Genomic DNA, 23334 nt, shown 5'->3' on the forward strand with positions numbered 1-23334 from the left:
CTGTTGCTTATTAAAACTAAGTGTCCAAAATTGACAAGTTTTTCAGCAGTTGCAATAAAAACTGAATCTAATCTGTATGCGAGAAACACACAAACATGTCAGCAGAAAAAGACCATATGGCTCATCCTGTTTGCCCATCTGTCCAATCAGTTTAGCATTATAATTCTCATCACTTCCTTACAGCAGCATTTCCCAACCGGTGTGCCACGGCTTCAAGGCTCATCATGCAACTCGTCTTTTAAAATGTGTCCTGGAGTGAGGCACAAAAACCACTGCCATAGACCTTTACTCGCAGATGTAGGCGCACATGTGCACTGCTGCTGAGTACCATGTGGCCTGGAGGTAAGGGAGGCTGTAGGAAAGTGTCTGGGCTGCTAGGTAGAGAGAGCACTATAAGAGGGAGAATGACTGTTAGTCCTGGGGGGATTCTGCACTACTGCGGAGTGCAGAACTTGCACAGAGTTGGCAAAGATGGAGGAGGCCCCGGCGTGCCGCAAGTGGAGCTCGTCCCACTCGCGGCAAAGATGAAGGCCCCAGTGAGAGGGTGTATGTGGGGGTGAGAGAGAGAGCATGTATGAAGGTGCTTGGGGGGGGGGGAGAGAGAGTATGCGTGGGGGTGCTTGGAAGGGGGGAGAGCGGGAGCATTCTTGGGGGGTACTTGAATGTGAATGCCAGAGAGAGGGAGCAAGAGTGAGAAGATCATGAAGGAGTGTGCATGTGCTTGAGTAATTGGGAGCTGGTGTGTGTGTGTGTTAAAAAGGGATTGTTTATATGTGAGGGTGCTTGTTTGTGACAGAGGGATCCTGTGTGAAGGGGCAGTACTGAGAAGAGGGGTCAAACTCTGGGAGTGGAGATAAGAGTGGAAGGGGTTGAGCCTAGAGGTGGAGGGGAGAAATACTGGGAGGTGGAAGATTTGGGGCCTGAGAGGGTAAAGTGGCCAGGGGAGTAGGGAAAGTGAGTGGAAGGGATACTTACAATGAACTTCTAGGGAAATTCTGCATCTTTTAAGTAATAACTTTGTTCTGTATTAATTTAAAATGTAATTTCTTACAGACTGTCATGTATTTGACCAATATAAAGTTTGCAGAATTAAAAAAAAAAATTTGCGCAGAATTTCCCCAGGAATGTGTGTGTGTGTGTGTATGTGTGTATATGTATATATGTGTGTGTATATGTAACAACGGGCTTCATTTAAAAAAAAATTTTTGGTCTATTTCCTTCCCACTCCCTCCCCCCACCTCACTCTCTCCTCCCCTCCTTCCTCTCACCTCCCACCTCCCTCTCACCTCCCCCCACCTCACTCTCTCCTCCCTCTCACCTCCCCCCACCTCACTCTCTCCTCCCTCTCACCTCCCCACTATTCTCCCTCTCCTCCCTCCACCTCACTCTATTCTCCCTCCCCCCTCCCCTCAGCTCACTCTCTCCTCCTCCCTCCCCTTTCAGCTGATCCACAACCGGCAGACGGGGGTGTACCTCCCTCGTGTGCGTCGCCGCCGCTATTACTCCTCCCTCCCTCCCTCGTGCGCTCGCCGCCGCTCCTGCTTGCCGCCGCTCCTGCTCCTGCCGCCACTCCTGCTCCTAAGGAGCAGGCGCCATTTTTTTTGGGGGGGGGGGGCCACGCTCTGCTCTGGCCGATGTGCCCGCATGCGCAGTAGAGCTGCTCTCTACTGCGCATTTGCGGCACGTCGGTCCGGGCTCCCTTGTGTAGTAGATATATATCTATCTATCTCTGCATTGTAAGAAGGGCACTTTCAACAATATTGGGGGGAGGGGGTGTTACATTGGTCTGCAGATCCTTGTACCAGCCCTGCTACTGGTGGCAATTGGAGGCCCCAATTAATAATGTGCTGGGGCCAATGAGGTGTGTTGTGGAGAGTTGGGAGGATGAGGGGGCGGGTTCTGATGTGCCACAATTTTTTTTTTTTTTGCTTATGTAAGCATGTCTTGGGCTGAAAAATGTTGGGAAACATTGCCTTAGAAATTCCTGTAGTTATCCCATGCTTTCTTGAATTCAGATACTGTTTTTGTCACCACCACTGCCACTGGGAGGCTGTTCCACACTCTCTGTAAATAAATATTTCCTAATATTACTCCTGAGTCCATCCCCTTTCAACCTCATGTCATGACCCCTCATTCTAGAGTTTTCTTTCCATTTTTAAAAAGGCTCACCTGTGTATAGAAACATTTGAGATTTATTTATTTAATAATTCTTATATACAGACTTTTCATGCAAGCATATCAAATCGGTTTACAGTAGTTAGCAAATAATCATTTAAAATTATTTGCATTTCCAAAGAAGAAAGGAAGTAAATACATTGTTTCATAATATAAATAATTAACATAGCAAACTAAATAGTAGGCTAAATAATCAAAATTTAAACAATTAGAGAAGTAGTATAGTTAGGGTAGAGATAGCATAACTATCTCACACTTCTGATTTTATAATAAGGTAATGTATATTATACTAACAGCTCTTGGTAGGCTTGTTTAAAAAGCCAAGTTTTAATCCCCTTTTTAAATTTATTTATTTATTTTTAATTTTTATATACCGAAGTTCTTGTAGGGACTACAAATCACTCCGGTTTACATACAACGAAGAACTGCTCAACAAAGAGCGGAGCTTTACATGGAACCGTATAACATATGGAACAGTATAACTGGTTGACAATTTAACATAGTGCTAAATAAAGTAATAATATTTTAACTGGTAATAAATAAAGAGATATAATATTTTATATAAGAAGTATAACTATTTAACGTAGCAATAAATATAAATATAAGCAGTGCCTAATATATATATGAAATAAAGTGAATTTTTGAGCTCAATAATAAATGATTTTATGTCAGCTTGTAATCGTAATTCCTACGGAATAGAGTTCCATAGTAGGGGTCCAGCAATAGAGAGAGTTCTTTCTCTTACATTATTTAGGTGGGCAATTTTGGGGGAAGGAATTGGTAGCATCCCTGTTCAGTTGATCTGGTGATGCTTGAGGGGGTGTGGAAGTGAATTGAAGAGGTTAGCCATTCAGCTTTTTCATTGTAGAGGGTTTTGTGAATTAGTGATTAGATTTTATGCTGGACCCTGTATTTGACCGGCAGCCAATGAAGTTCTTTTAATATTGTGGTGTGGTGTTCGGATATTTGAATGTCTCTATCATATCTTGCCTTTCCTCTAGATATATGTGTTAAGATCTTTAAGTCTATCACTGTATGCTTTAGAATGAAGACCACTGACCATTTTAGTAGCCACCCCTGGACAGACTCCATCCTGTTTATATCCTTTTGAAAGTGTGCTCTCCAGAATTGTGCACAGTATTCCAAGAGAGGTCTCACCAGGGCAATATAATCTCTCCTTCTCTGCTGACCCTTCTTCTCCCTATACAGCCAAGCATCTTTCTGTCTTACCATCCCTCTATCCATCTGGCCACCTTAAGATCATCAGGTACAATTACTGCTCCTCCTTTGTGTTTAGAAGAATTTCACCTCCATTGCTATGTTTTCCCTTGGGTCTTTGCATTCTAAATGCATTACTCTGTGTTTTCCTAGCGTGTAGCAGATGGACTCAGGACCAACGGGTATAGTGTACTCGTGCTAGCAGTTGGAGACAGATCAGATTTCAATCTGACGTCAGCACCTAGTACATATACCCCTGCAGGAAGTGCAGAAGCTCAGTATTTTCCGTCTCCAAAGCAGTTAGGAGCTATCTTCACGCTCGCTGAGCGTTCTACCAAATTTTAAAGAAAAATCCTACCTGAAGACGAGCCCCGCACTCCTGCGGTGATACCCTCGGGTCCCTCCCCCAGTTGAGTTTCCCGAGGTGATTTCCGTGGTCCCTCGGAGGTAAGAGCCTCTGTCCAGTGGCCGAATCGCGGCAGGGACCCAGCCCCTGAGTGAGAAGGGCTCGGCCGCGGCATAGAGGCAGCCTCGGTCCGGAGCCGATTCGCGGCGAGGACTTAGCCCCTGAGCAAGACGAGTTCGGGCGCGGCTTAGAGGCGGCGGGTGCACTTCCTCAAGCGCAGCGGTGAAGGTAATCACCCTCACCCCCCCCGCAGCCGGAGACCGCCCGGGTCGCAACCGGGAAGTGCCGAAGACAAGGTAAGGCGTACATCTTTACTGACCAGTCTCCGAAGATCGAGGATTAACAGGGTCTGCCCACGTGGAGACCCTCCAAGGAGGTCGCCATCTTGCTTGCCGTCGCCATCTTGGCCTTGTTCGCCGCCCTCCGCCCGATTGAGCTCTCAAATAAAGCTAAGCGCACAAGTTAACGGGTGCGTATTATAGGCGCCCGAAAATAGTTGGGCGCATATTTAAGCTAGGCGCCGATAATTGGGCGCGTATTATAGGCGCCGATAATTGGGCACGCATTATAGGCGCACATTAAGAATCCTCTGCGCATAAGCTTCGCGCACACTACAAAGCGCGTATTTACGGCTGGGAGCGCACAGGCGCATATCTATATCTGACGCAATGGATCGCATAAGAGCCCATGCGTCCACAGAAGCGGTACCTCCAGAATCAGGCATAAAAGCTCTAGGCCTCTGTTCAGCATGCCACCTCAGAGCCGCACAGAGCGAGAAAACAGACGCCCTATGCGCCCAATGTGAGGAGGCCCTGGGAGCTCCAGGCCAGGGCCAGTCTCACCCAAGATTCAGTGCTAGCTCCTCAGGGAACAGCCCAGACCTAGCAGGCCCCAGTGAGACCATCCCTCAGACGGGGACCCCCAGAGACCTGGCGCCCCTCAACTTAAAACCTGCATTACTCTCCTGGGTGGAATTATTTAAAGGGATTCACGCCTTCGTCAGGATGCAGTCTGAATCCCGAGCGGATCCATACGCACCGGAAGACCCTCATGCCCCAGGACCCTCGAGGCCTAGGCACAGGCTCCCACCACCCAGAAGCCCCACCTACGGGGACACGGATTACTCAGAGGAAGAAGTCGAGCCCCTCGAGGAGGGAGAACTTCCCTCGGGGACAGAGCCACATCGAACCATGAGACGCTTCTTCGCAAAGGAGGATCTTCCGGACCTGGTATCTCAATGCCTATCAGAACTCGCTATCCCGGGCCAAGACACCACGGGGGAACCTAGAATGAACCCCCTGCTAGAGGGCCTTCGACAGACGGCCCACCATTTTCCCCTCCTACAGGCGGCACAACAGCTAATCGACCTGGAGTGGAATGCGCCGGCATCCTCATTCAAAGGGGGTCGAGCCTTATACACCATGTACCCCCCTGGACCCAGCAACCAAGGAGCTGCTAGTGTGCCCCAAAGTGGACGCCATAGTTTGTGCAGTTGCTAAGCGCACCACCATACCAGTGGAGGGAGGGGCGGCCCTCAAGGATGCACATGACCGGCGCCTGGAAGCCATACTGAAACAAGCCTTTGAGGTGGCAGCTATGTCCCTACAAATTGCGACCTGCTACACTGTGGTGACACGTTCGTTTTATCTCAAGCCAGGAACAACACCCCGGGAGAAGAAATGGAACTGTCCACTGACGCTGCCTCCAATCTAGTACGCATAGCAGCCAGGGGAGTGTCTTCCTCAGTGGCAGCCAGGAGACAACTCTGGCTGCGAAATTGGTCGGCAGACGCCTCCACCAAGACATGCCTCACAAGAATGTCCTTCAAGGGATCCCTCCTGTTTGGCAGTGAAATAGAGAAACTGGCTAACAAATGGGGCGACTCTCCATTACCTTGTCTGCCAGAAGACAAGACAAAGAGAAACCAGCGTCCCTTTCCCAGGCCATCCAGAGGCAGAAGCTCACAACGCTTCAACACTTACAGGAATAGCTACCAAGCACCCCGTCCTCCGACCAGAAACCAGTCCTTTCGGAGCAGACACAGCAAGAGGGGAACCGGCTCGGGTCCAGGTCCCAGCCGCACCCCACAATGAGAATCAGCCGACCCATCCAAGGGAAGAAGCCATAGGGGGCAGACTTAACCCTATTCTACCGCAGATGGGTCGAGAGAACTTCGGACAAGTGGGTCCTAGCCATCATCCGAGAAGGGTACTACCTGGACTTCCTTCGAACCCCTCCGGACAAGTTCGTGGAATCTCCCTGCCACGACCCCCTCAAGAGGGTGGCAGTGGAAGCTACACTAACCAGACTCCTGACCCTAAAGGCCATAACCCCAGTGCCTGCACGGGAGGTAAATTCTGGACATTACTCCATTTACTTCATCGTACCCAAGAAAGAGGGCACCTTCAGGCCCATACTGGACCTCAAGTCAGTCAACCAACACCTAAGGGTCCCAAGATTTCGCATGGAAACCCTGCGGTCAGTCATACGGGCAATACAGCCAGGAAAGTTCCTCACATCCCTGGACCTGTCGGAGGCCTACTTGCACATTCCAATCCATCAGGAATACCAGCGCTACTTACGCTTCAAGGTCCTGAATCAACACTATCAATTCCGGGCACTACCTTTCGGGTTAGCCACCGCACCGCGGACCTTTACCAAGGCGACACTCAGGAAGGAATCCTCGTCCATCCCTTCCTGGACGATTGGCTGATCAGGGCAAAATCACCGGAGGAGAGCCACCGAGCAACCAACAGAGTCATAACTCTACTGGAAAGCCTAGGATGGGTAGTCAACACAAACAAGAGTTCCTACAACCATCGCAGTCGCTGGAATACCTAGGAGTCCGATTCGACACCAAGGAGGACAAGGTCAGCCTGACCCCCATGAGGAGATCAAAGCTGCGGAACTGACTCCAGACCCTGCTGAGCGCCACCCGGCCCACAGCTTGGGATTATCTACAAGTCCTCGGTCTAATGGCATCCACGTTGGAAGTGGTACCATGGGCGCGAGCTCACATGAGACCCTTGCAGTGCTCACTCCTATCTCGGTGGAGTCCACGATCACAGAACTACACCGTACATCTACCCCTACCGACCAGAGTTTGGACCCAGCTACGGTGGTGGCTACAGTCCAACCACATGAGCCGGGGATCAAGAATATCCTCCCCAACCTGGACCCTGCTTACCACAGATGCCAGTCTAAGTGGATGGGGAGCACACTGCGAAGAGCTAACCGCCCAAGGGCGGTGGAACAAAGACAAGTCGGGGTGGAACATCAACCGACTAGAGGCACGGGCAGTCAGGTTAACCTGCCTGAGATTTGCCCACAGACTCCGAAACAAAGCGGTCAGAGTGTCGGACAACGCCACCACAGTGGCATACATCAACCGGCAGGGCGGAACCAGAAGCCAACAGGTATCCTTAGAAATAGCCCCCCTGATGACCTGGGCGGAAGCAAATCTCCAGGACATCTCCGCCGTCCACATCGCCGGGAAGGACAACACCACGGCAGACTTCCTCAGCAGAGAAAGCCTAAACCCGGGAGAATGGAAGCTGTCATCCACAGCCTTCAAGATGATAGTGGATCGGTGGGGGATGCCGGACATGGACCTGCTAGCGAACAGATCCAACGCTCAAGTACCCAGATACTTCAGCCGCAGGCGAGACCCTCAGTCACAAGGGATCGATGCCCTGGTACAGACCTGGCCTCCGGGGACCCTGCTATACACCTTTCCCCCATGGCCCCTGCTGGGCGCAATCATTCACAAGATTCGGCGACACAGAGGCCTAGTTCTTCTTCTAGTGGCCCCGGACTGGCCAAGAAGACCCTGGTACGCAGACATGAGAAGACTACTGGCAGGGGATCCTCTACCCCTGCCCCCACACAGGGACCTACTTCAACAAGGCCCCATCCTCCATGAGGATCCAGCTCAATTCTCTCTTACGGTCTGGCCATTGAGAGGGCCCGACTGAGGAAGAGGGGATATTCGGGGACAGTAATAGATACCCTCCTCCGAGCATGCAAATTCTCCACATCGCTAACGTACATAAGAATCTGGAGAGTATTTGAAGCCTGGTGCGAAGATCACAGCACCAAACCACACTCCGCTAAAGTTCCCATAATCTTGGAATTCTTACAGAATGGACTTCAGAAGGGCCTGTCCCTCAACTCAATCAAGGTTCAGGTGGCAGCGCTGTCATGCTACGGTTCCAGGAGCAAGGGCAACAGCATTGCCGCGCACCCAGATGTTTCTTGATTCCTGAAAGGGGTCAAACACATTTGCCCACCACTGAAGTGGCCAGTGCCCCTGTGGAACCTCAACCTAGTTCTGGAATTCCTAGCGGGACCCGCGTTCAGACCCCTCCAAGGCCTGTCTCTCCGTCTACTAACCCTTAAGATGGTGTTCTTGCTGGCCGTATGCTTGGCCCGCCGCATCTCTGAGCTACAAGCTCTGTCCTGCCGGGATACATTCCTCAGAATCACCCCAGGGACCATCCATCTACGCACGGTCCCTTCCTTCCTACCCAAAGTGGTATCACACTTCCACCTCAACCAAACCATATCATTACCAACGATGGAAGGTTTGAAGAAGTTGGAAGAAGGCCGATCCCTACACCATCTCAACATCGGCAGACTGCTATCCAGATACCTGGAAATGTCGGAACCAGTACGAAAGACGGACCACCTGTTCGTCCTTCACAGTGGGAAGAAGCAAGGGGAAGCGGCCTCACGAGCAACCATTGCGCGTTGGCTTGAAGTCATCAAGGCGGCCTACATAGAAGTGGGAAAACCACCACCTCTACAGGTCAAGGCCCACTCCACCAGAGCGCAGGCAGTCTCCTGGGCAGAAACTAGAATGCTGTCGCCTGCCGAGATCTGCAGAGCGGCAACGTGGTCCTCCATCCACACCTTCTCCAGATTCTACTGTCTGGATGTTCAGGCCCGGGAGGACACAGCATTTGCAAGAGCAATCCTAAGCGGACCTCGGGCAGCCTCCCACCCAGTTCGGGAGTAGCTTTTATACATCCCATTGGTCCTGAGACCATCTGCTACACGCTAGGAAATGGAGAAATTACTTACCTGTATAACTGCTGCCGTTATACATGATGGTTCATCGAATCAAGGTAAGCCATGTCTTCCTTTACATAGGGCATCCACCCTGCCGGGTGTCGACGCTTTCCGGTTGAGGACACTGGCTGTCTCCAGCTATAGTCAATCAACCAATTCAAGTTACCGTATTTTTCGCTCCATAAGATGCACTTTTTTCCCCCAAAAGTGGGGGGAAAATGTATGTGCGTCTTATGGAGCAAATATAAAAAAACAAAAACTAAAAATCTAACAACCCCCCCACCCTCCTGACCCCCCAAGACCTGCCAAACATCCCTGGTGGTCCAGCGGGGGTCCGGGCGCGATCTCCTGGGCTTGGGCCGGCGGCTGCCAGTAAACAAAATGGCGCCGACGGCCCTTTGCCCTCACTATGTCACTGGGACCGACCGCTGCTATGGGTCGGTCTCAGTGACATGAAGAGGGCAAAGGGCCGTCGGCGCCATTTTGTTTACTGGCAGCCGACGGCCGAAGCCGAGGAGATCGCGCCCAGACCCCCGCTGGACCACCAGGGACGTTTGGCAGGTCTTGGGGGGGGGTCAGGAGGGTGGGGGTTGTTAATTTAAAGGGTTGGGATGGGGGTTTTTTTTTTGGGGGGGGGGGAGGGATTACCAGAGAAAGAAAAGTTTTCTGATCTGGGGAGTGGACCGAAATGGCCTTCCCCAGACCCGAAAACAAAATGGGGAGAAAAAAAAAAAAGCTATGCACTCCCCTAATTTGCTCCATAAGACGCCCAGACGCAGAGCCGGTTTAGCACAAATTTTTTTATTTTTTTTTATTTTCCCCCTCTGAATCCTAGGTGCGTCTTATGGAGCAAAAAATACGGTAATCAAAATTAATCAAATTTTTAACATTGCAACAAAGTTATCAGAGTTAAACTCATTAAGTTAATCAGTCAGTCACACATATATCCATAATGCTTTGCAAGGAAGAATACTGAGCTTCTGCACTTCCTGCAGGGGTATATGTACTAGGTGCTGACGTCAGATTGAAATCTGATCCGTCTCCAACTGCTAGCATGAGTACACTATACCCGTTGGTCCTGAGTCCACCTGTCTACACTAAGGAAAACGAAATTATCAGGTAAGTAATTTCTCCATTTTTAGCATTAAATCTTAGTTGCCAGTCTTAGACCATTCTCGAACTTCATTAGATTCCGCCTCATGTTTTCTACTCCTTCCTGGCCCTGTTTGGTATCAGCAGCAAAAAGACAAATCTTTCCTGATAACCCTTCCGTTATGTTGCTCACAAAAATGTTAAAGAACCAGTCCAAGGACCAATCCCTGAGGAACACCACTGGTAACAACTCCTTCCTCAGAGAGAACTCCATTTTCCACTACTCTGTCACCACCCAGTCAGTCACTCCATATCAAGGGTGCACAATTTATTTATGTCTTCTGTGCGGAACCATGTCAAAAGCCTTGCTGAAATCGAAGTACACTACATCTAGCGCTCTTTCTTGAACCAACTCTTTGGTCACTCAGTCAAACAAATTGATCAGATTCATCTGCCAAGATATAATCTCTGGTAAAACCATGCAATCCATTGGATTCCAAAAATTGCACTACTGTTTTAAGTGATTCCATTAGTAGTGCTCATCAGAGGTCAAACTAATTGGCTTGTAGTTCCCAGCCTCCACCTTCTTACTTCCACTTTTTATGAATAAGAATTATGTCTGCCCTTTTCCAGTCATCTGGAACTACTTAAGACTCTAAAGAAGCATTGAAAAGGTCAGCCAGCAGAATTGCCAGGATATCTTTAAGTTCCATTAGTACCCTCATCCAGCCCATTTCCTTATCTACTTTAAATTTAGTTCCTCCCTAACACTGTTCTGAGAATAGATTGAGGTTTATCTCGCTTTCAATCTTATTTGTGTTTGTTTTATGTGGTCCTGCAGGCCCTTTCACAGTGAACACTGAACAGAAATATTTATTAAGCAATTTTGCTTTTTCCTCATAAGCTTCTACATATTCCTCCCATTCACGTTTGAGTCTCACACTGCCACTTTTGCACTTGATTCTATCACCAACATATCTTTAAAAAAAAGTCTTGTTCCCCCATTTTACCGTATTTGCTAGTTTTTTTCTTCTTCTTTTTGCATTCCTATTTTCCCAGCTTCTCTTAATTTTTCCAGATATTGTCTGTCTTCCTCTGTGATCTCTTGTAGTTTATGAATGCTAACCTTTTTCCTTACCGTTTCAACTACTTCTTTAGAAAACCATAGGTCTTTCCTCTTCTTCTCTTTATTTACATTCTTAACAAAAAGATTAGTTGTCCTTTATGATATTTCCTTTTAGTTTTTTGCCCACTGCCCTTCTACTTCCCCTAGATTTTTCCCATCCAGTTAATGACTCCTTTGAGGTGCCCCCCCCCCCCCCAATTTTGGGAAGGTTAGTTTTCCTGAAGTCTAGGACCCTCAATGAACCTTCATCTCTTGCATCTTAATATTGAACTAATATTGAATCTGGTGGTCACTGGTTCCCAGATGATCATCCACCACAACATCAGAAATACTGTCCCCGTTTGGTAAGCACCAGCCAGTATTGCCCCCTCCCATGTGGGTTCTGTTACCAGTTGACAGAACAGTTCTCCTCCTTGCAGAGAATCCATTATCTCCCTGCTTCTAGAAAATACTGCATATGGGATGATCCAGTCAACATCTGGAAGATTAAAATCCCCTAGCAGCAGCACTTCATTACATCTCTATCCATCTCCTCTGTGATGGTCTGTTTGTTACCTAGTATAAATAGATGTTCCATTCCCTCTTTTCAGATTAACCCACGGTGCTGCCTCCTTACCTCATAAGCCTAGCAGTGAACCACTGAGGACCAATCTGATTCCTCGGTGGTAGGATTGTAGGTCTGGGTTGAAAGGTATACAAGACTTCTCAGTTTACTTGACTGTAAGTGAAGAGACCCACCCTGTGGCTCAGGGGCAGAACTCCAGGCCTTCAGTGGACCAGACCCCAGTTCAGCTGGCTTTTTTTTTTTCTCCTGTAGTTGATGAAATTGGCCTTTTTTTGTACATGAATGCTTGACTGAACCTTGTTGCTAAGGAAGGAAAGTCTGTGTTGAGATTTAAAGCTGCCATAAGATTGCCCGACACTTCTCCTGGGAGATATGCTGCAGGTGACTTTCAGTTGAAAACCCTGCTGCTATTATATTCTGAAAATCTAAGGGCAAGGAAAGACCATGCAGAAATAATTTACCTGTCATCTGGTGTTCCAACGCAAAGGTGTAGATGACTTGAAAATTTACCAGGATTGGTCCTTGACTTTTTTTTTCCCTGCAGCAAAGTGCTACTGTCCCAGGAAGAATCTTGCCAACAAGGCATAGTAATCTTTAGAAATGAAGTTGGATTTGAAGACTTAGAATCAGATGTGGTTGAGCTGGTGCGGTTACATGGAGAAAATTTATCCAATAAGGACCCGATACTGTTAGAACAAGAGTAAACTGCAAAGGAAAATAGGTAGAAGCTCCAACCCAACATAGCAAACATCTGAAATCTTTACATATTTTGAGGCTGGCTTGCAAATTCTCACAGATAATGATTTCAATTATGAACACGCTCTTAGTTTCCAGAAGAGTGAATATGCTCTACTGCTATAGCATAGATGGGCAAATTATGGCCTACCTTTCACAACTGGCACCTTTGTTCTAGACTATGGCAGCAACACTTCTTCTGGAACAGCAGTTATGAGTGTTGGACATACAGCATGAAGCAATCTGCCACTGCTTCAGTCAGGCTGTTAATGGTGGCGAGCTGCTACTCAATTAGCTGTTTAGCATGGGAGGAGTCAGAGTAAGAACATGGAGTTGCTCTGCAGAAGTAGCTTGCTAAGGTAAAGCAACAATATTTAGTTTGCAAGTCCTTTCGGTAGATAAGATTTTGAGGTTGCACAAAGGGGCCGCTGCAATAAAATGCTTGTAAAAAATGTGCGTCCATGATGGATGCACGTTTTTGGTTTTTTTTTAACGCGCGCACATACGATCTGGGCTCTGGATGCAGTATTCAAATGAAACAAATGAAAGGGCTCAAATGCGTATCATTTAAAAAAAAAAAAAAAATCCATAGTGCTACCCATTGTATTGCATCTGACGTCCATAACACATCACATGTGCGATATGTGGACGTGTATAATCTGTCAAAAGGGCATATGAACTGTAATACAAGAAAATTTTATTATAAATTTAATATTTTGAAATAAACTTCTCGTCCACCGTGACATCAGGATGTGAGTTCTAATCCTGCTTGCAGCTATATAAATCGCTGCTGGGCATTAAACCATACTTTTGTGCTCAGTTCAAACTGGACCTGTACCTGATACAGACTGGTGTGAACTGGTGCCTGGAATTCCTAGGATTCACAGTTGTAGGCAGGAGATAGACTTGCTTTATTTTCTTCATTTTGAAAAGGTAAGAGGTGTTTGCTTTCTGCTTGTTTTGTTTTTCCTATGTGCACAGCTTTGTTCATTATGATTTTTTAGATTATATTTTTTGCCTTTTCATGATGGTTGTGGGTAAATGGATGCCCTGGTCCTGGAGGAGGAAAGGAGCAGGACAAGCATCCATAAAGAGGCCTATTGATGCCCAAGTCCAGCTCCTTTCCTCCAGTGGTCCAGGAGTTTGGCCTTGGATAGAGGAGATCACGGTCGCCAAGTCTTGTATATCTGTGCAAAGCGTGGTTGTTGGCCTTTAACGGACCGCCAACTGACATTCAGGACTTGGGCGTCCATAAACGCCTTTAATGGAGGCCCACCGAGAAAAGCAGCTGGACTTGCACATCCATTAAAGGCCTCTTTAAGGACAGCCGTCTTGCTACTTTCCTCCTCCAGGACCAGGGTGTCCTTAAACAGTCTTTTAACCAATGAGAAGTATGCCTGAACACAGAAGACCAAAATGGAGAAGGAAATTCCCAGAGGCCTCTGCGTGTCTTTGGCCTGCCTGGGCTGAATGGACTCTGAGTGACTTACAGAATGTCCCTGGATATCTGTGGAGGCAAGCTGGCACCAGACAGGTGATGTCTATTCATAGAGTCACCACAGGGGAGCTTCAGGCACTATTCTCAGGAGTTTGTAATCCACACAGTTACAGACGTATTGATTGTCTTGACCAGTAAGAGTTTAACCAGAACAAAGAAAGTCATGGGAAATGGGCTACACATCCTGGGAAGCCAATCAGGGATAGTTAGGGATGATTTAATCATGCATTTGACATCACAACTTATGTAAATGATTCTTTGGGCAGTCATGCAAGTCTCCAGAACCTTCTATCCTTTTCCTCTATTTGAATGTTACCTATAAAAGAAGGATCACTTCCTGTATCCAGGGAGATGCTGGTCAGATTGTAAGACGAAGGGCACCCAGTACCCAGCATCTCCCGAGAACACTTATATTGACTAATAAAAAATACATTATACTTTTACTGAGTAAGTGTTCTTGTGTCCCTGGCCATAAGCACAGAGGAAGCTTTAACATTTTTGGCACTCTGAACAAGGGACTTGATAGCTGTGGCTATCTATGAAATTTTGAAATTTTTTTTTTCTTTTCCCGTCGATAGGGCTGAATTAGCCATGCTGTCAGGGGAACTGTCCATCAGGGCCCAGGAGGCGGAGCTTAAGAAGCAGAGTGTAGAGTTTCGACACTCTGCGGCTGCGCGTGTGTTCCCGCGTGGGAAGAATCAGTTCTCCTCAGTCTGTTTTTTTCCGCGCGCAGGAGCGCAGCGGAGCTTTTTTCTCCTCACAAACTTTTTCAAAATGTCTAAAAAACAGTCCGGTTTCAAACCTTGTCCCTGCGGTAAGATCATGTCAGTCACAGACGGACATGATCGCTGCTACCGCTGCCTGGGACCGGACCACGATCAAGATATTTGTCATTTTTGTCGAAGGATGTCCCCGAGAGCACGGCGTCATCGGGCCTACCGGATGATGGAGCTAAAATTAACTAATCGACCGTCGACCATCTGCTCCTCCCCCAGTACGGGAGTACGGACGCCTCCTCAAAAGAGAAGATCATCTTCATGGGATCAACAAACCTCCGGGACCGGAGGTAAGCGAAGGAGAGAAGATAACCAGGGATCTGGTTTTCTTAGGCGTTCCACTTCCAAGAGTCATCGTGGAGCCGAAAAACGCCGCAGCTCGACGGGCCATACTAGGCCGGAGCAGGCTAGAAGACTCTCCTCTAAGACACAGAGTTCATCGAAGCCGGCACATACAACGGTGCAACCGGCGCCGAAGGATCGCGGACCGGCACCGTTGGAGCAAACACGGAGCCATAAACAACCGGCACCGTCGGAGCCGAACCCGGGATCGGGTAAGCCGGCGCACTCGGATCCGCATCCGGGGCCAAGAAAACCGGCGCCGTCGGAGCCGAGGAAACCGTAGCCGTTGGAGCCGAGACCAGGGCTGAGTAAACCGGCGCCGAGTAAACCGGCGCCGTCGGAACCAATATCGGAGCCGGGAGATACAAATCCGGAGCCGATAGTACAGGCGCAATCGGCGCCGAAACCGGCGTCGGGAACGAAGCCCTGCAAAAGACGGGAAAGATCACGACATTCCCGAAAGTCCTCGGACGATAGCAGTCGCACTCCAGCTAGACCTTCTCGTTCGGGAAAAGATGTTACTGCAGATAGCGAGACTTCCCAGACGAGAGTCTCGCGCCATAGGTCATCCTCATCGTCCTCTGCACATACCAAGCGGCACAGACGACATTACTCCTCGGACCATACAAGAAGTAGTTCACTACAATCCTCTTCCTCAAAATCTAGAGGACAATTGACACCGTTAGAGAGACGTACTATTCAAATTACATCATCATCCTCCTCTCGTACACCACCTAGGTCTTCGACTAGACACTCCTCTCGTAGAAGTTTCACTGATACCGAGAGAAGACGTTCTAAATCATCTCCTCGGAAGGACGAATCGGGACCGGAACTCCCACTATCTCCTCACAAGCGACGCAAGATGCCGCAACATACCCAAAAGGCATTCTGGGATCTCTCGCATTCCCTAGCGGGATTTTTTGAGACACTGCAGACCTCTTTTGTCTTACCACCAGAAGACAACTCTGCCCCATCAAAACCGGCAGACACCGCACTAGAAGGGCCGGTGGATCCATTACCAAGGTCTGAGCCAGTGCATACACAGCCGCCGTCCCCGGTTCACTCTCAGATCTCACAGGATGTGTCTTTATCATCGCACTCCTCCCCTTCCTCATCTACTGGATACCCTTCAGACCCGCCCGAAAAACCAGCGGAGCCATATTCTCCCCCGGAAGATCTCTCCTACCCCAAATTCGTTGAAAAGATGGGCTCCATATTGAAGGTGGAAGTTCAAAAGCTGCCGGAACCCAGAGAGGAAACCTTAGGGTTGTTAAAAATATTTGACACACCAGGGGAGCCTACATCTTTGCCCCCCCATAGTATGCTGCACAAGGTACTGCAGAAATCGTGGGAGACGCCCTTCGGGATTCCAGCAGTCTCAAGGAAAATGGACGTAAAGTTTAAGTTACAGAAAACTTCAGCGTACTCCAATACCCAATTGCCACACGACTCTTTAGTCGTAGAGTCAGCTTTACAAAGAGCCAAGAAGGCAAGAACACACGCCTCTAACCCACCGGGTAAAGACAATAAATGCTTGGACGATTTCGCCAAACGAGTTTATCAAAATGCGATGCTAACTTCACGCATTTGTCACCATCAATTCTACATGGTCCAATACATGTATGAATGTGTTCAGGCGACAAAAGGAATGTTTCTCACCGCTGGAAATGACATTCCTTCCCCTATTCTTGACATGGAAGAATGCTCCAGACATTTGCTGAGAGCAATCTATGAAGGCTTCGAGAATTCATCAAGAGCATCAGCTACTGCAATAGCAGCGCGCAGACTGGCGTGGCTAAAAGCTAGCTCGATTCGAGATGATCTACATGATCGACTAGCCAATCTTCCCTGCATGGGAGACAATTTGTTTGGTGACCGTTTCCATGATACCGTAAGCAAATTGAAAGAACAAGCGCTGGCGGTCCAATCGATAACCACGCCAACTCCTTCAAGGAAGTACTATCAAACGTCTCGTCGCCAATCTTTCTCTCGACGTCCTTATAGGAATTACCAGCCTTTCAGAACGCAGCCTTACCCAACATACCAAAGGCAACAAACACAAACTCCTCAACAGCAACAGCGGAGAGGTAAACCGAGGTCACAAAGACAACAACCGCAACAACAGGCAACACCTGCGGTTAAGCCTTCGCAATCTTTTTAAGCATCAGGCCACCACCACCTCCCTCAACAGCACCCCCAGGCAGAATCACAGCCCGCTTTCCTGCCTGGGAATCGATAACAACGGACCAGTGGGTACTCGAAATAGTGAAGAATGGCTATCAGCTTCAGTTCATCAACAATCCCCCAGTTCCGCATCTAGCGCAGCGAGGTTCTCAAACACCTCAACCTCAGCTCACTCAGGAGATCGCGCACCTCTACCAGCAAAGGGCGATCAGATATGTTCCCCCAAAGGAATGGAACAAAGGGTTTTACTCCCCCTATTTCCTAATTCCAAAGAAATCGGGAGGCAACCACCCTATCTTGGACCTCAGGGAATTGAACAAATGGATAGTTCGAGAAAAGTTCAAAATGGTTTCGTTGAAATCCATTCTTCCACTATTGCAACCCAAGGACTGGATGTGCTCCATAGACCTCAAGGAGGCGTACACACACATTCCAATCCACAGATCCTCTTGGCGGTACCTCTGTTTTTTACACAACAACCAGCACTACCAATACAAGGTGCTTCCTTTCGGTCTCTCGGCAGCACCCCGAGTTTTCACCAAGTGTATGATAGTGGTGGTGGCCCACCTCAGACTGAAAGGTCTGACAGTATTTCCCTACCTGGACGATTGGTTACTGGTAGCTTCGGACCCGACATTGCTAATGCATCATCTCAAGATTGCAATCAACTGCCTTCAAACTTTGGGATTACTTATAAATTACCCCAAATCCAACTTACAACCTACTCAGATACTCCACTTCATTGGAGCTCGCCTGGACACTCTTCGCACAAGAGCTTTCCTTCCACAGGACAGGCAGATAACAATTCGGTATCTCCTTCAATCACTGAAGACAACAAGACACCCGTCAGCTCGACAGATACTAATAGTCTTGGGACACATGGCAGCAGCGAACTTTATAGTACCAAACACGAAACTGCACATGAGACGGCTTCAATGGGGTCTAAAAAGGCAATGGAAACAACACATACAACCATTGCAGAACCGAGTCACACTCACGATGCAAATGAAGAAAGACATAGAATGGTGGCTCCTAGACCACACCTTGACAAAGGGAGCCCTATTCAATCCCCCGCCACACAATGCAGTCCTCACAACGGATGCATCTCGGACGGGATGGGGAGCACATTTAGACCTCTTGGAAACTCAGGGTCTATGGATGCCATCGGAACAATGTCTCCAAATCAATCTACTAGAGCTCAGAGCAATACGCAATGCACTGAGAACCTTTCAACAACAATTAAGAGGACGAAGAGTAATGATTTACACCGACAACCAGGTGGCAATGTTTTATATAAACAAGCAAGGCGGGTCCGGTTCATGGACCCTTTGCAGGGAAACTCTTCAAATCTTTCACCATGCACTCCGGCATTCAATCCATCTTCAAGCAACCTATCTGCCAGGATTAGCGAACGACAGAGCAGACAGATTGAGCCGCATTTTCCATCCCCACGAATGGTCACTCAACCCAGACGTGGCTCAACAGATCTTTCAGCGCTGGGGGACCCTGACGATAGATCTTTTCGCAACGGAAGAGAACGCCCAACTACCGCAGTTTTGCTCCATTCGCCCCAGCTCATCACGCCTTGCCCAGGATGCATTCCTACTTCCGTGGACAGCAGATCTTCTATATGCCTTTCCACCAATTCCACTAATAACCAAGACGCTGCAGAAATGCATTTTGGACAACAGTCAACTAATCCTGGTGGCCCCAGCCTGGCCGAGACAACCATGGTACAGCTATCTCTTGCGACTGTCAATAACCGACCCGATACGTCTTCCAGACCGGGCAGACCTTCTCCATCAGAACGGAGGAATGTTAATTTCCCCTCTCCACTCCTCGCTTCACCTGACGGCATGGAGATTGAGCGGACATTATTAACAGCACAAGGCATATCATCTGTGGCACAAGTAGTGCTTATTGCATCACGGAAACCATCCACTAGACGCAACTATTCCTTCAAATGGAGACGATACTCCAACTGGTGTATTCAAAAAGGAATTCCACCCATGGACTGCTCACCAATTCTTTTACTTGACTATCTGCGTGCCCTGTATGATGACGGGTTAGCGACCTCCTCCATCAGGGTGCACCTAAGTGCAATTGCAGCTTATCACCGACCAGTAGATAACCATTCCATTGCTGAACACCCTTTGTTATCCAGATTCATCAAGGGATTATTGCACCTTCGTCCGCCGACAGCAAAACCACCAGTTCCATGGAACCTTAATATCGTTCTGGAGCAGCTAATGCTTCCACCATTCGAACCGATGGAATCTGCACATATTAAATATCTTACCTGGAAGGTAGTGTTGTTAGTAGCAATAACATCGGCACGTAGAGTAAGTGAATTACAAGCGCTCGTACATTACGAACCATATCTACAATTCCATCATCATAAGGTGATCCTACGAACGCACCCTACCTTCCTTCCAAAAGTAATTTCGGCATTCCATCTCAATCAATCCATAGAACTACCCATCTTTTTTCCAAAGCCTCATGCAAACGATAGAGAACGCTTGCTACACACATTGGACTGTAAGAGAGCATTGGCTTACTATAAACGACGAACTCATGATACGAGCAGAGTCTCCCAATTATTTGTTTCATTCAACCCAAGAGCCCCGGGACTACCCGTGGCCAAAAGAACAATTTCAAGCTGGATTGTTCAATGCATACAGTATGGTCACAACAAGGGAAAATCCCCACTCCAGTCGCTTCCACGAGCGCATCAAGTTCGGGCAATGGCCACATATATAGCTCATCTTAAGAACATCAACCCAGTAGACATTTGTAAAGCGGCCACATGGTCTTCTCTACATACCTTCACTTCTCATTACTGCATAGACAAGCAGTCAGCAACAGATGCAACACTGGGTCAGGCGATTCTGCATGCGTTACCTAAATAATAACAGACTACCACACTCCTATAATCACGCGACAAACAACCAACAGCGTGATCGGGAGCTTGGGACTCCCATGACAGCATGGCTAATTCAGCCCTGCTATCGACGGGAAAAAGCAAGTTTGCTTACCGTAAACGGTGTTTCCGTAGATAGCAGGATGAATTAGCTATGCTGACCCTCCCACCTCCCTGGTAGTCGTACTACATTAACTACATCAAGCTTAATCACAGACTGAGGAGAACTGATTCTTCCCGCGCGGGAACACACGCGCAGCCGCAGAGTGTCGAAACTCTACACTCTGCTTCTTAAGCTCTGCCTCCTGGGCCCTGATGGACAGTTCCCCTGACAGCATGGCTAATTCATCCTGCTATCTACGGAAACACCGTTTACGGTAAGCAAACTTGCTTTTACATGTGGCTATCTATTGTGGGGTCTTGCATCTGATTCTGCAGGCAGGCTCAGATCCAACACTAATACTCGGACCAATCTTGTCCGAAGGCTGTACCCAGATAAAGATTTCTGTTTACTGGTTATTTCTACTTTCACTAGCTTTCAGCTGATAAGAGGAGGTTGGTGTGGTCTTAATTTTTAAATCTGTTCTGTTCCGGTTACTTTTACCTTATATTGTGGGATATGGGAGTTAATCATTAGTAGTTAAAATCAACTCGTGAGTTTTTTTTTGTTTTCTTTATCGTCGTCATGGGCCGGAAAATATCGATCTATTGATTATCTTAGACTACATCTCTTCAATTTATCTTAAGCATTCCAATTTAATAATTATTCGGGATTTTAATGTCTATTGTGGCAATACATCTAAATCTCTGAATGAAGAATTTTTTTCCCTCCTTGTCTGCTCTTTTTGAATCTGTCACTGTCCCTGCTCATAAGGCAGGCAACATCTTGGATTTATTGTGGGTACCTGATGCGTGGATAAATAGCAAAAGCGTATCCAGTCTAAATTTTATTCCTGTTCTGTGGTCTGACCATTTTTTGTTTACATTTTCCTTTAATCAGTTATTTATTCAACAATTAGAAACACATCACAGGTTAAATAAGAATATTCGAGGTCCAGTTGACTTAGAACTGTTTCTTTCAATGGTCTTTTCTAGCAAATACAATTTAATTATGATACAGAAGTTTTGGTACAATCTTTTAATAATACTTTATTAAAAGCTATTGGTATTGTTGCGATCTGTCATTACTGGAAATCTGTTCACAAACAAGGTTCCTTGGTTTTCACAGAATTTAATATCCAAGAAAAGAATTATGCACAAGGCACCAAACCTAGACAAGAATTTCAGGTGGCACATACTTCTTACTATAAAATAGTAGTATTCCTCCCTTTTACACTCTGTTTAATCGTCCACAAGAACAATTTAGACTAGGCAACAATTTTACATCCAAAGAAGAAAAATTCTGCTATTCCAAATGATTATGAATAATTTGTGAACTATTGCTTAGAACAGGGATGAGCCATGGCCTCTCCTTCCATCCAATTTTTTGGGGAGTCTGTCTCTTTCTCTCTCTGTCTCGCACCCTTCAGGCACCCATTCTCTTTCTCCCTGGGTGAGAATAAGTCCTAACCAGGCAATTCTGCATGTCCTTGGACCCCTGGCACCAGCGGCATATGCAATCCCCAATGATTCTCCATTTGGGCTTCCATGCCCAATGGGATTAGCTGCTCCAGCCCTTGTCCAACCCCATGAAGGTTACCATAGAGATGAAAGCATCCCTTCTTTGATGGGTAGATCCATAACTTCTGGAGATTGGTGCTGCCCATCAAACTCTTCCTCATCAGGTAATGCTAGTGCTGGATGCATCCACTGGGGGGGTGGAGTATGCACACAGGCTCCTTCAAAAATCAGGGGATCAGGTTGGCGATGAAATGTCTTTACCTAATCAACTTCTTGGCACTAAAAAACATTCATCTTGTGTTGAGAGAATTCTCGCATCTCCTTCTGGAAAAGAGAATTCTGATCCAAACAACCAACCAAGTGGTAATATTGTATGTAAACAAAAAGGCACAAGTTCCTGAACCCTCTGCCAGGAATCTTTAAAAATTTTGGAGAAGGCTTGCAATCAGAGCTTTTCTCCAAGCAACTCATCTCTCCAGAATCTCTCAACACACTGGTAGATTGTTTCAGGAGAATTATTTATTCCTACGAGTGGTCTCTGGACTAAAGTGTGGCAGATAGATTATTTGACCTCTGGGTTCATCCGGTCTGTTCGCATGAGAAGACAAAAGAAAAATAGATTAATTTTTGCTCCATTCTTCAAAGCAAGCTCAGATCTCCCTCCAGATGCTTTTCTGCCCAAATGGGATGCAGATCGTCGGCATCCCTCTCCTTCTCTTTCATCCTGGTGTCTGCAGATAACCCAGTTTATGTAAACAAATTTGCTTTATGGTAACTTTTTTCTCAATTTTGAAAGGCTATTTAGTTTGAATTCAAGGGAACAGAACACACTTTCACTGTCTACAGTTCCTTTTTTGTTTGCATGCTGTGGGTTTTTTTTTTTTTTTTGTTTTTTTTTTTTTTAAATCTTCCTGTCTCAAGGCAGTGTTAGCTTTATTGCTCAAATTTATTTGCATTTTATCATAATCCAGGTATTTTCAGATGTACGTATTCTATTTTTTTTTTTCATGCTGTCGCCATGTCCGAACTTTATCTGTTCATTCGGTCTTAATTTTTTGATCAACTGTAGCCTTTCAATAAAGGTTATTAGTAGGTTTTTAAATTTGGTCTAGTTATAATTTTGAGGAAGCTGTGGATAATTATGTAAAATTATAGCGTTATTTGAAATTTAAAACTACAGGTGAGGGGTAAACACATTTTTGTTCAGTTTAAACATTTATTTAAAAAATGAGAATAGTAGTAAACTTTTATAAACTACTAGTACTTAAACATATCCAAGGATGGGGAGATCCCATGAAATGTACCATTCTGCTGCCATCCCTAGCGCCTCTTTTTACAGCAGGCCCTAATTTAAATAAATTGTTACTGAATCGCGCGCACAGGAGAGTGGCCTGTGCGTGTGGCAGGAGAGGGGTGCTCGCCCGCGTGGTTTACTGTATTGGCCCGATTGGGGGCAACTCTCCCTGTTCTGGGTTGCAGGATGCTTCATAGCTGAAGGCTGTGGCTCATTCTGGTGCTTCAGCATTCTGAGGCCTCCAAGGCACATGCACCCAGCTGGTGCCATCGCAGTTTCATACCAGTGATGAAGGTGTGGGGCAGCTTTCCTC

At 47.1% G+C, this 23334-nt stretch overlaps 1 protein-coding gene across 6 annotated transcripts in view; it reads left to right on the forward strand.

Moving 5' to 3' along the window:
• Positions 1-23334, forward strand: part of PLEKHF2 (pleckstrin homology and FYVE domain containing 2) — a 46525-nt gene that overhangs the window by 2641 nt on the left and 20550 nt on the right. Inside the window, exon 1 of one of the 6 annotated variants that reach the window (XM_029591740.1) lies at positions 232-342. The exons of the other annotated variants lie outside the window; for them this stretch is intronic. Within the exon in view, the coding sequence (XP_029447600.1) occupies positions 308-342 (35 nt within the window). The 5' untranslated portion in view covers positions 232-307. Of the gene's footprint in view, positions 1-231; positions 343-23334 lie in introns of those variants that run through there. 6 annotated transcript variants of the gene reach the window in all.

This window comes from Rhinatrema bivittatum, chromosome 2 (assembly GCF_901001135.1).
Source record: "Rhinatrema bivittatum chromosome 2, aRhiBiv1.1, whole genome shotgun sequence".
NCBI classification, from domain to species: Eukaryota; Metazoa; Chordata; class Amphibia; order Gymnophiona; family Rhinatrematidae; genus Rhinatrema; species Rhinatrema bivittatum.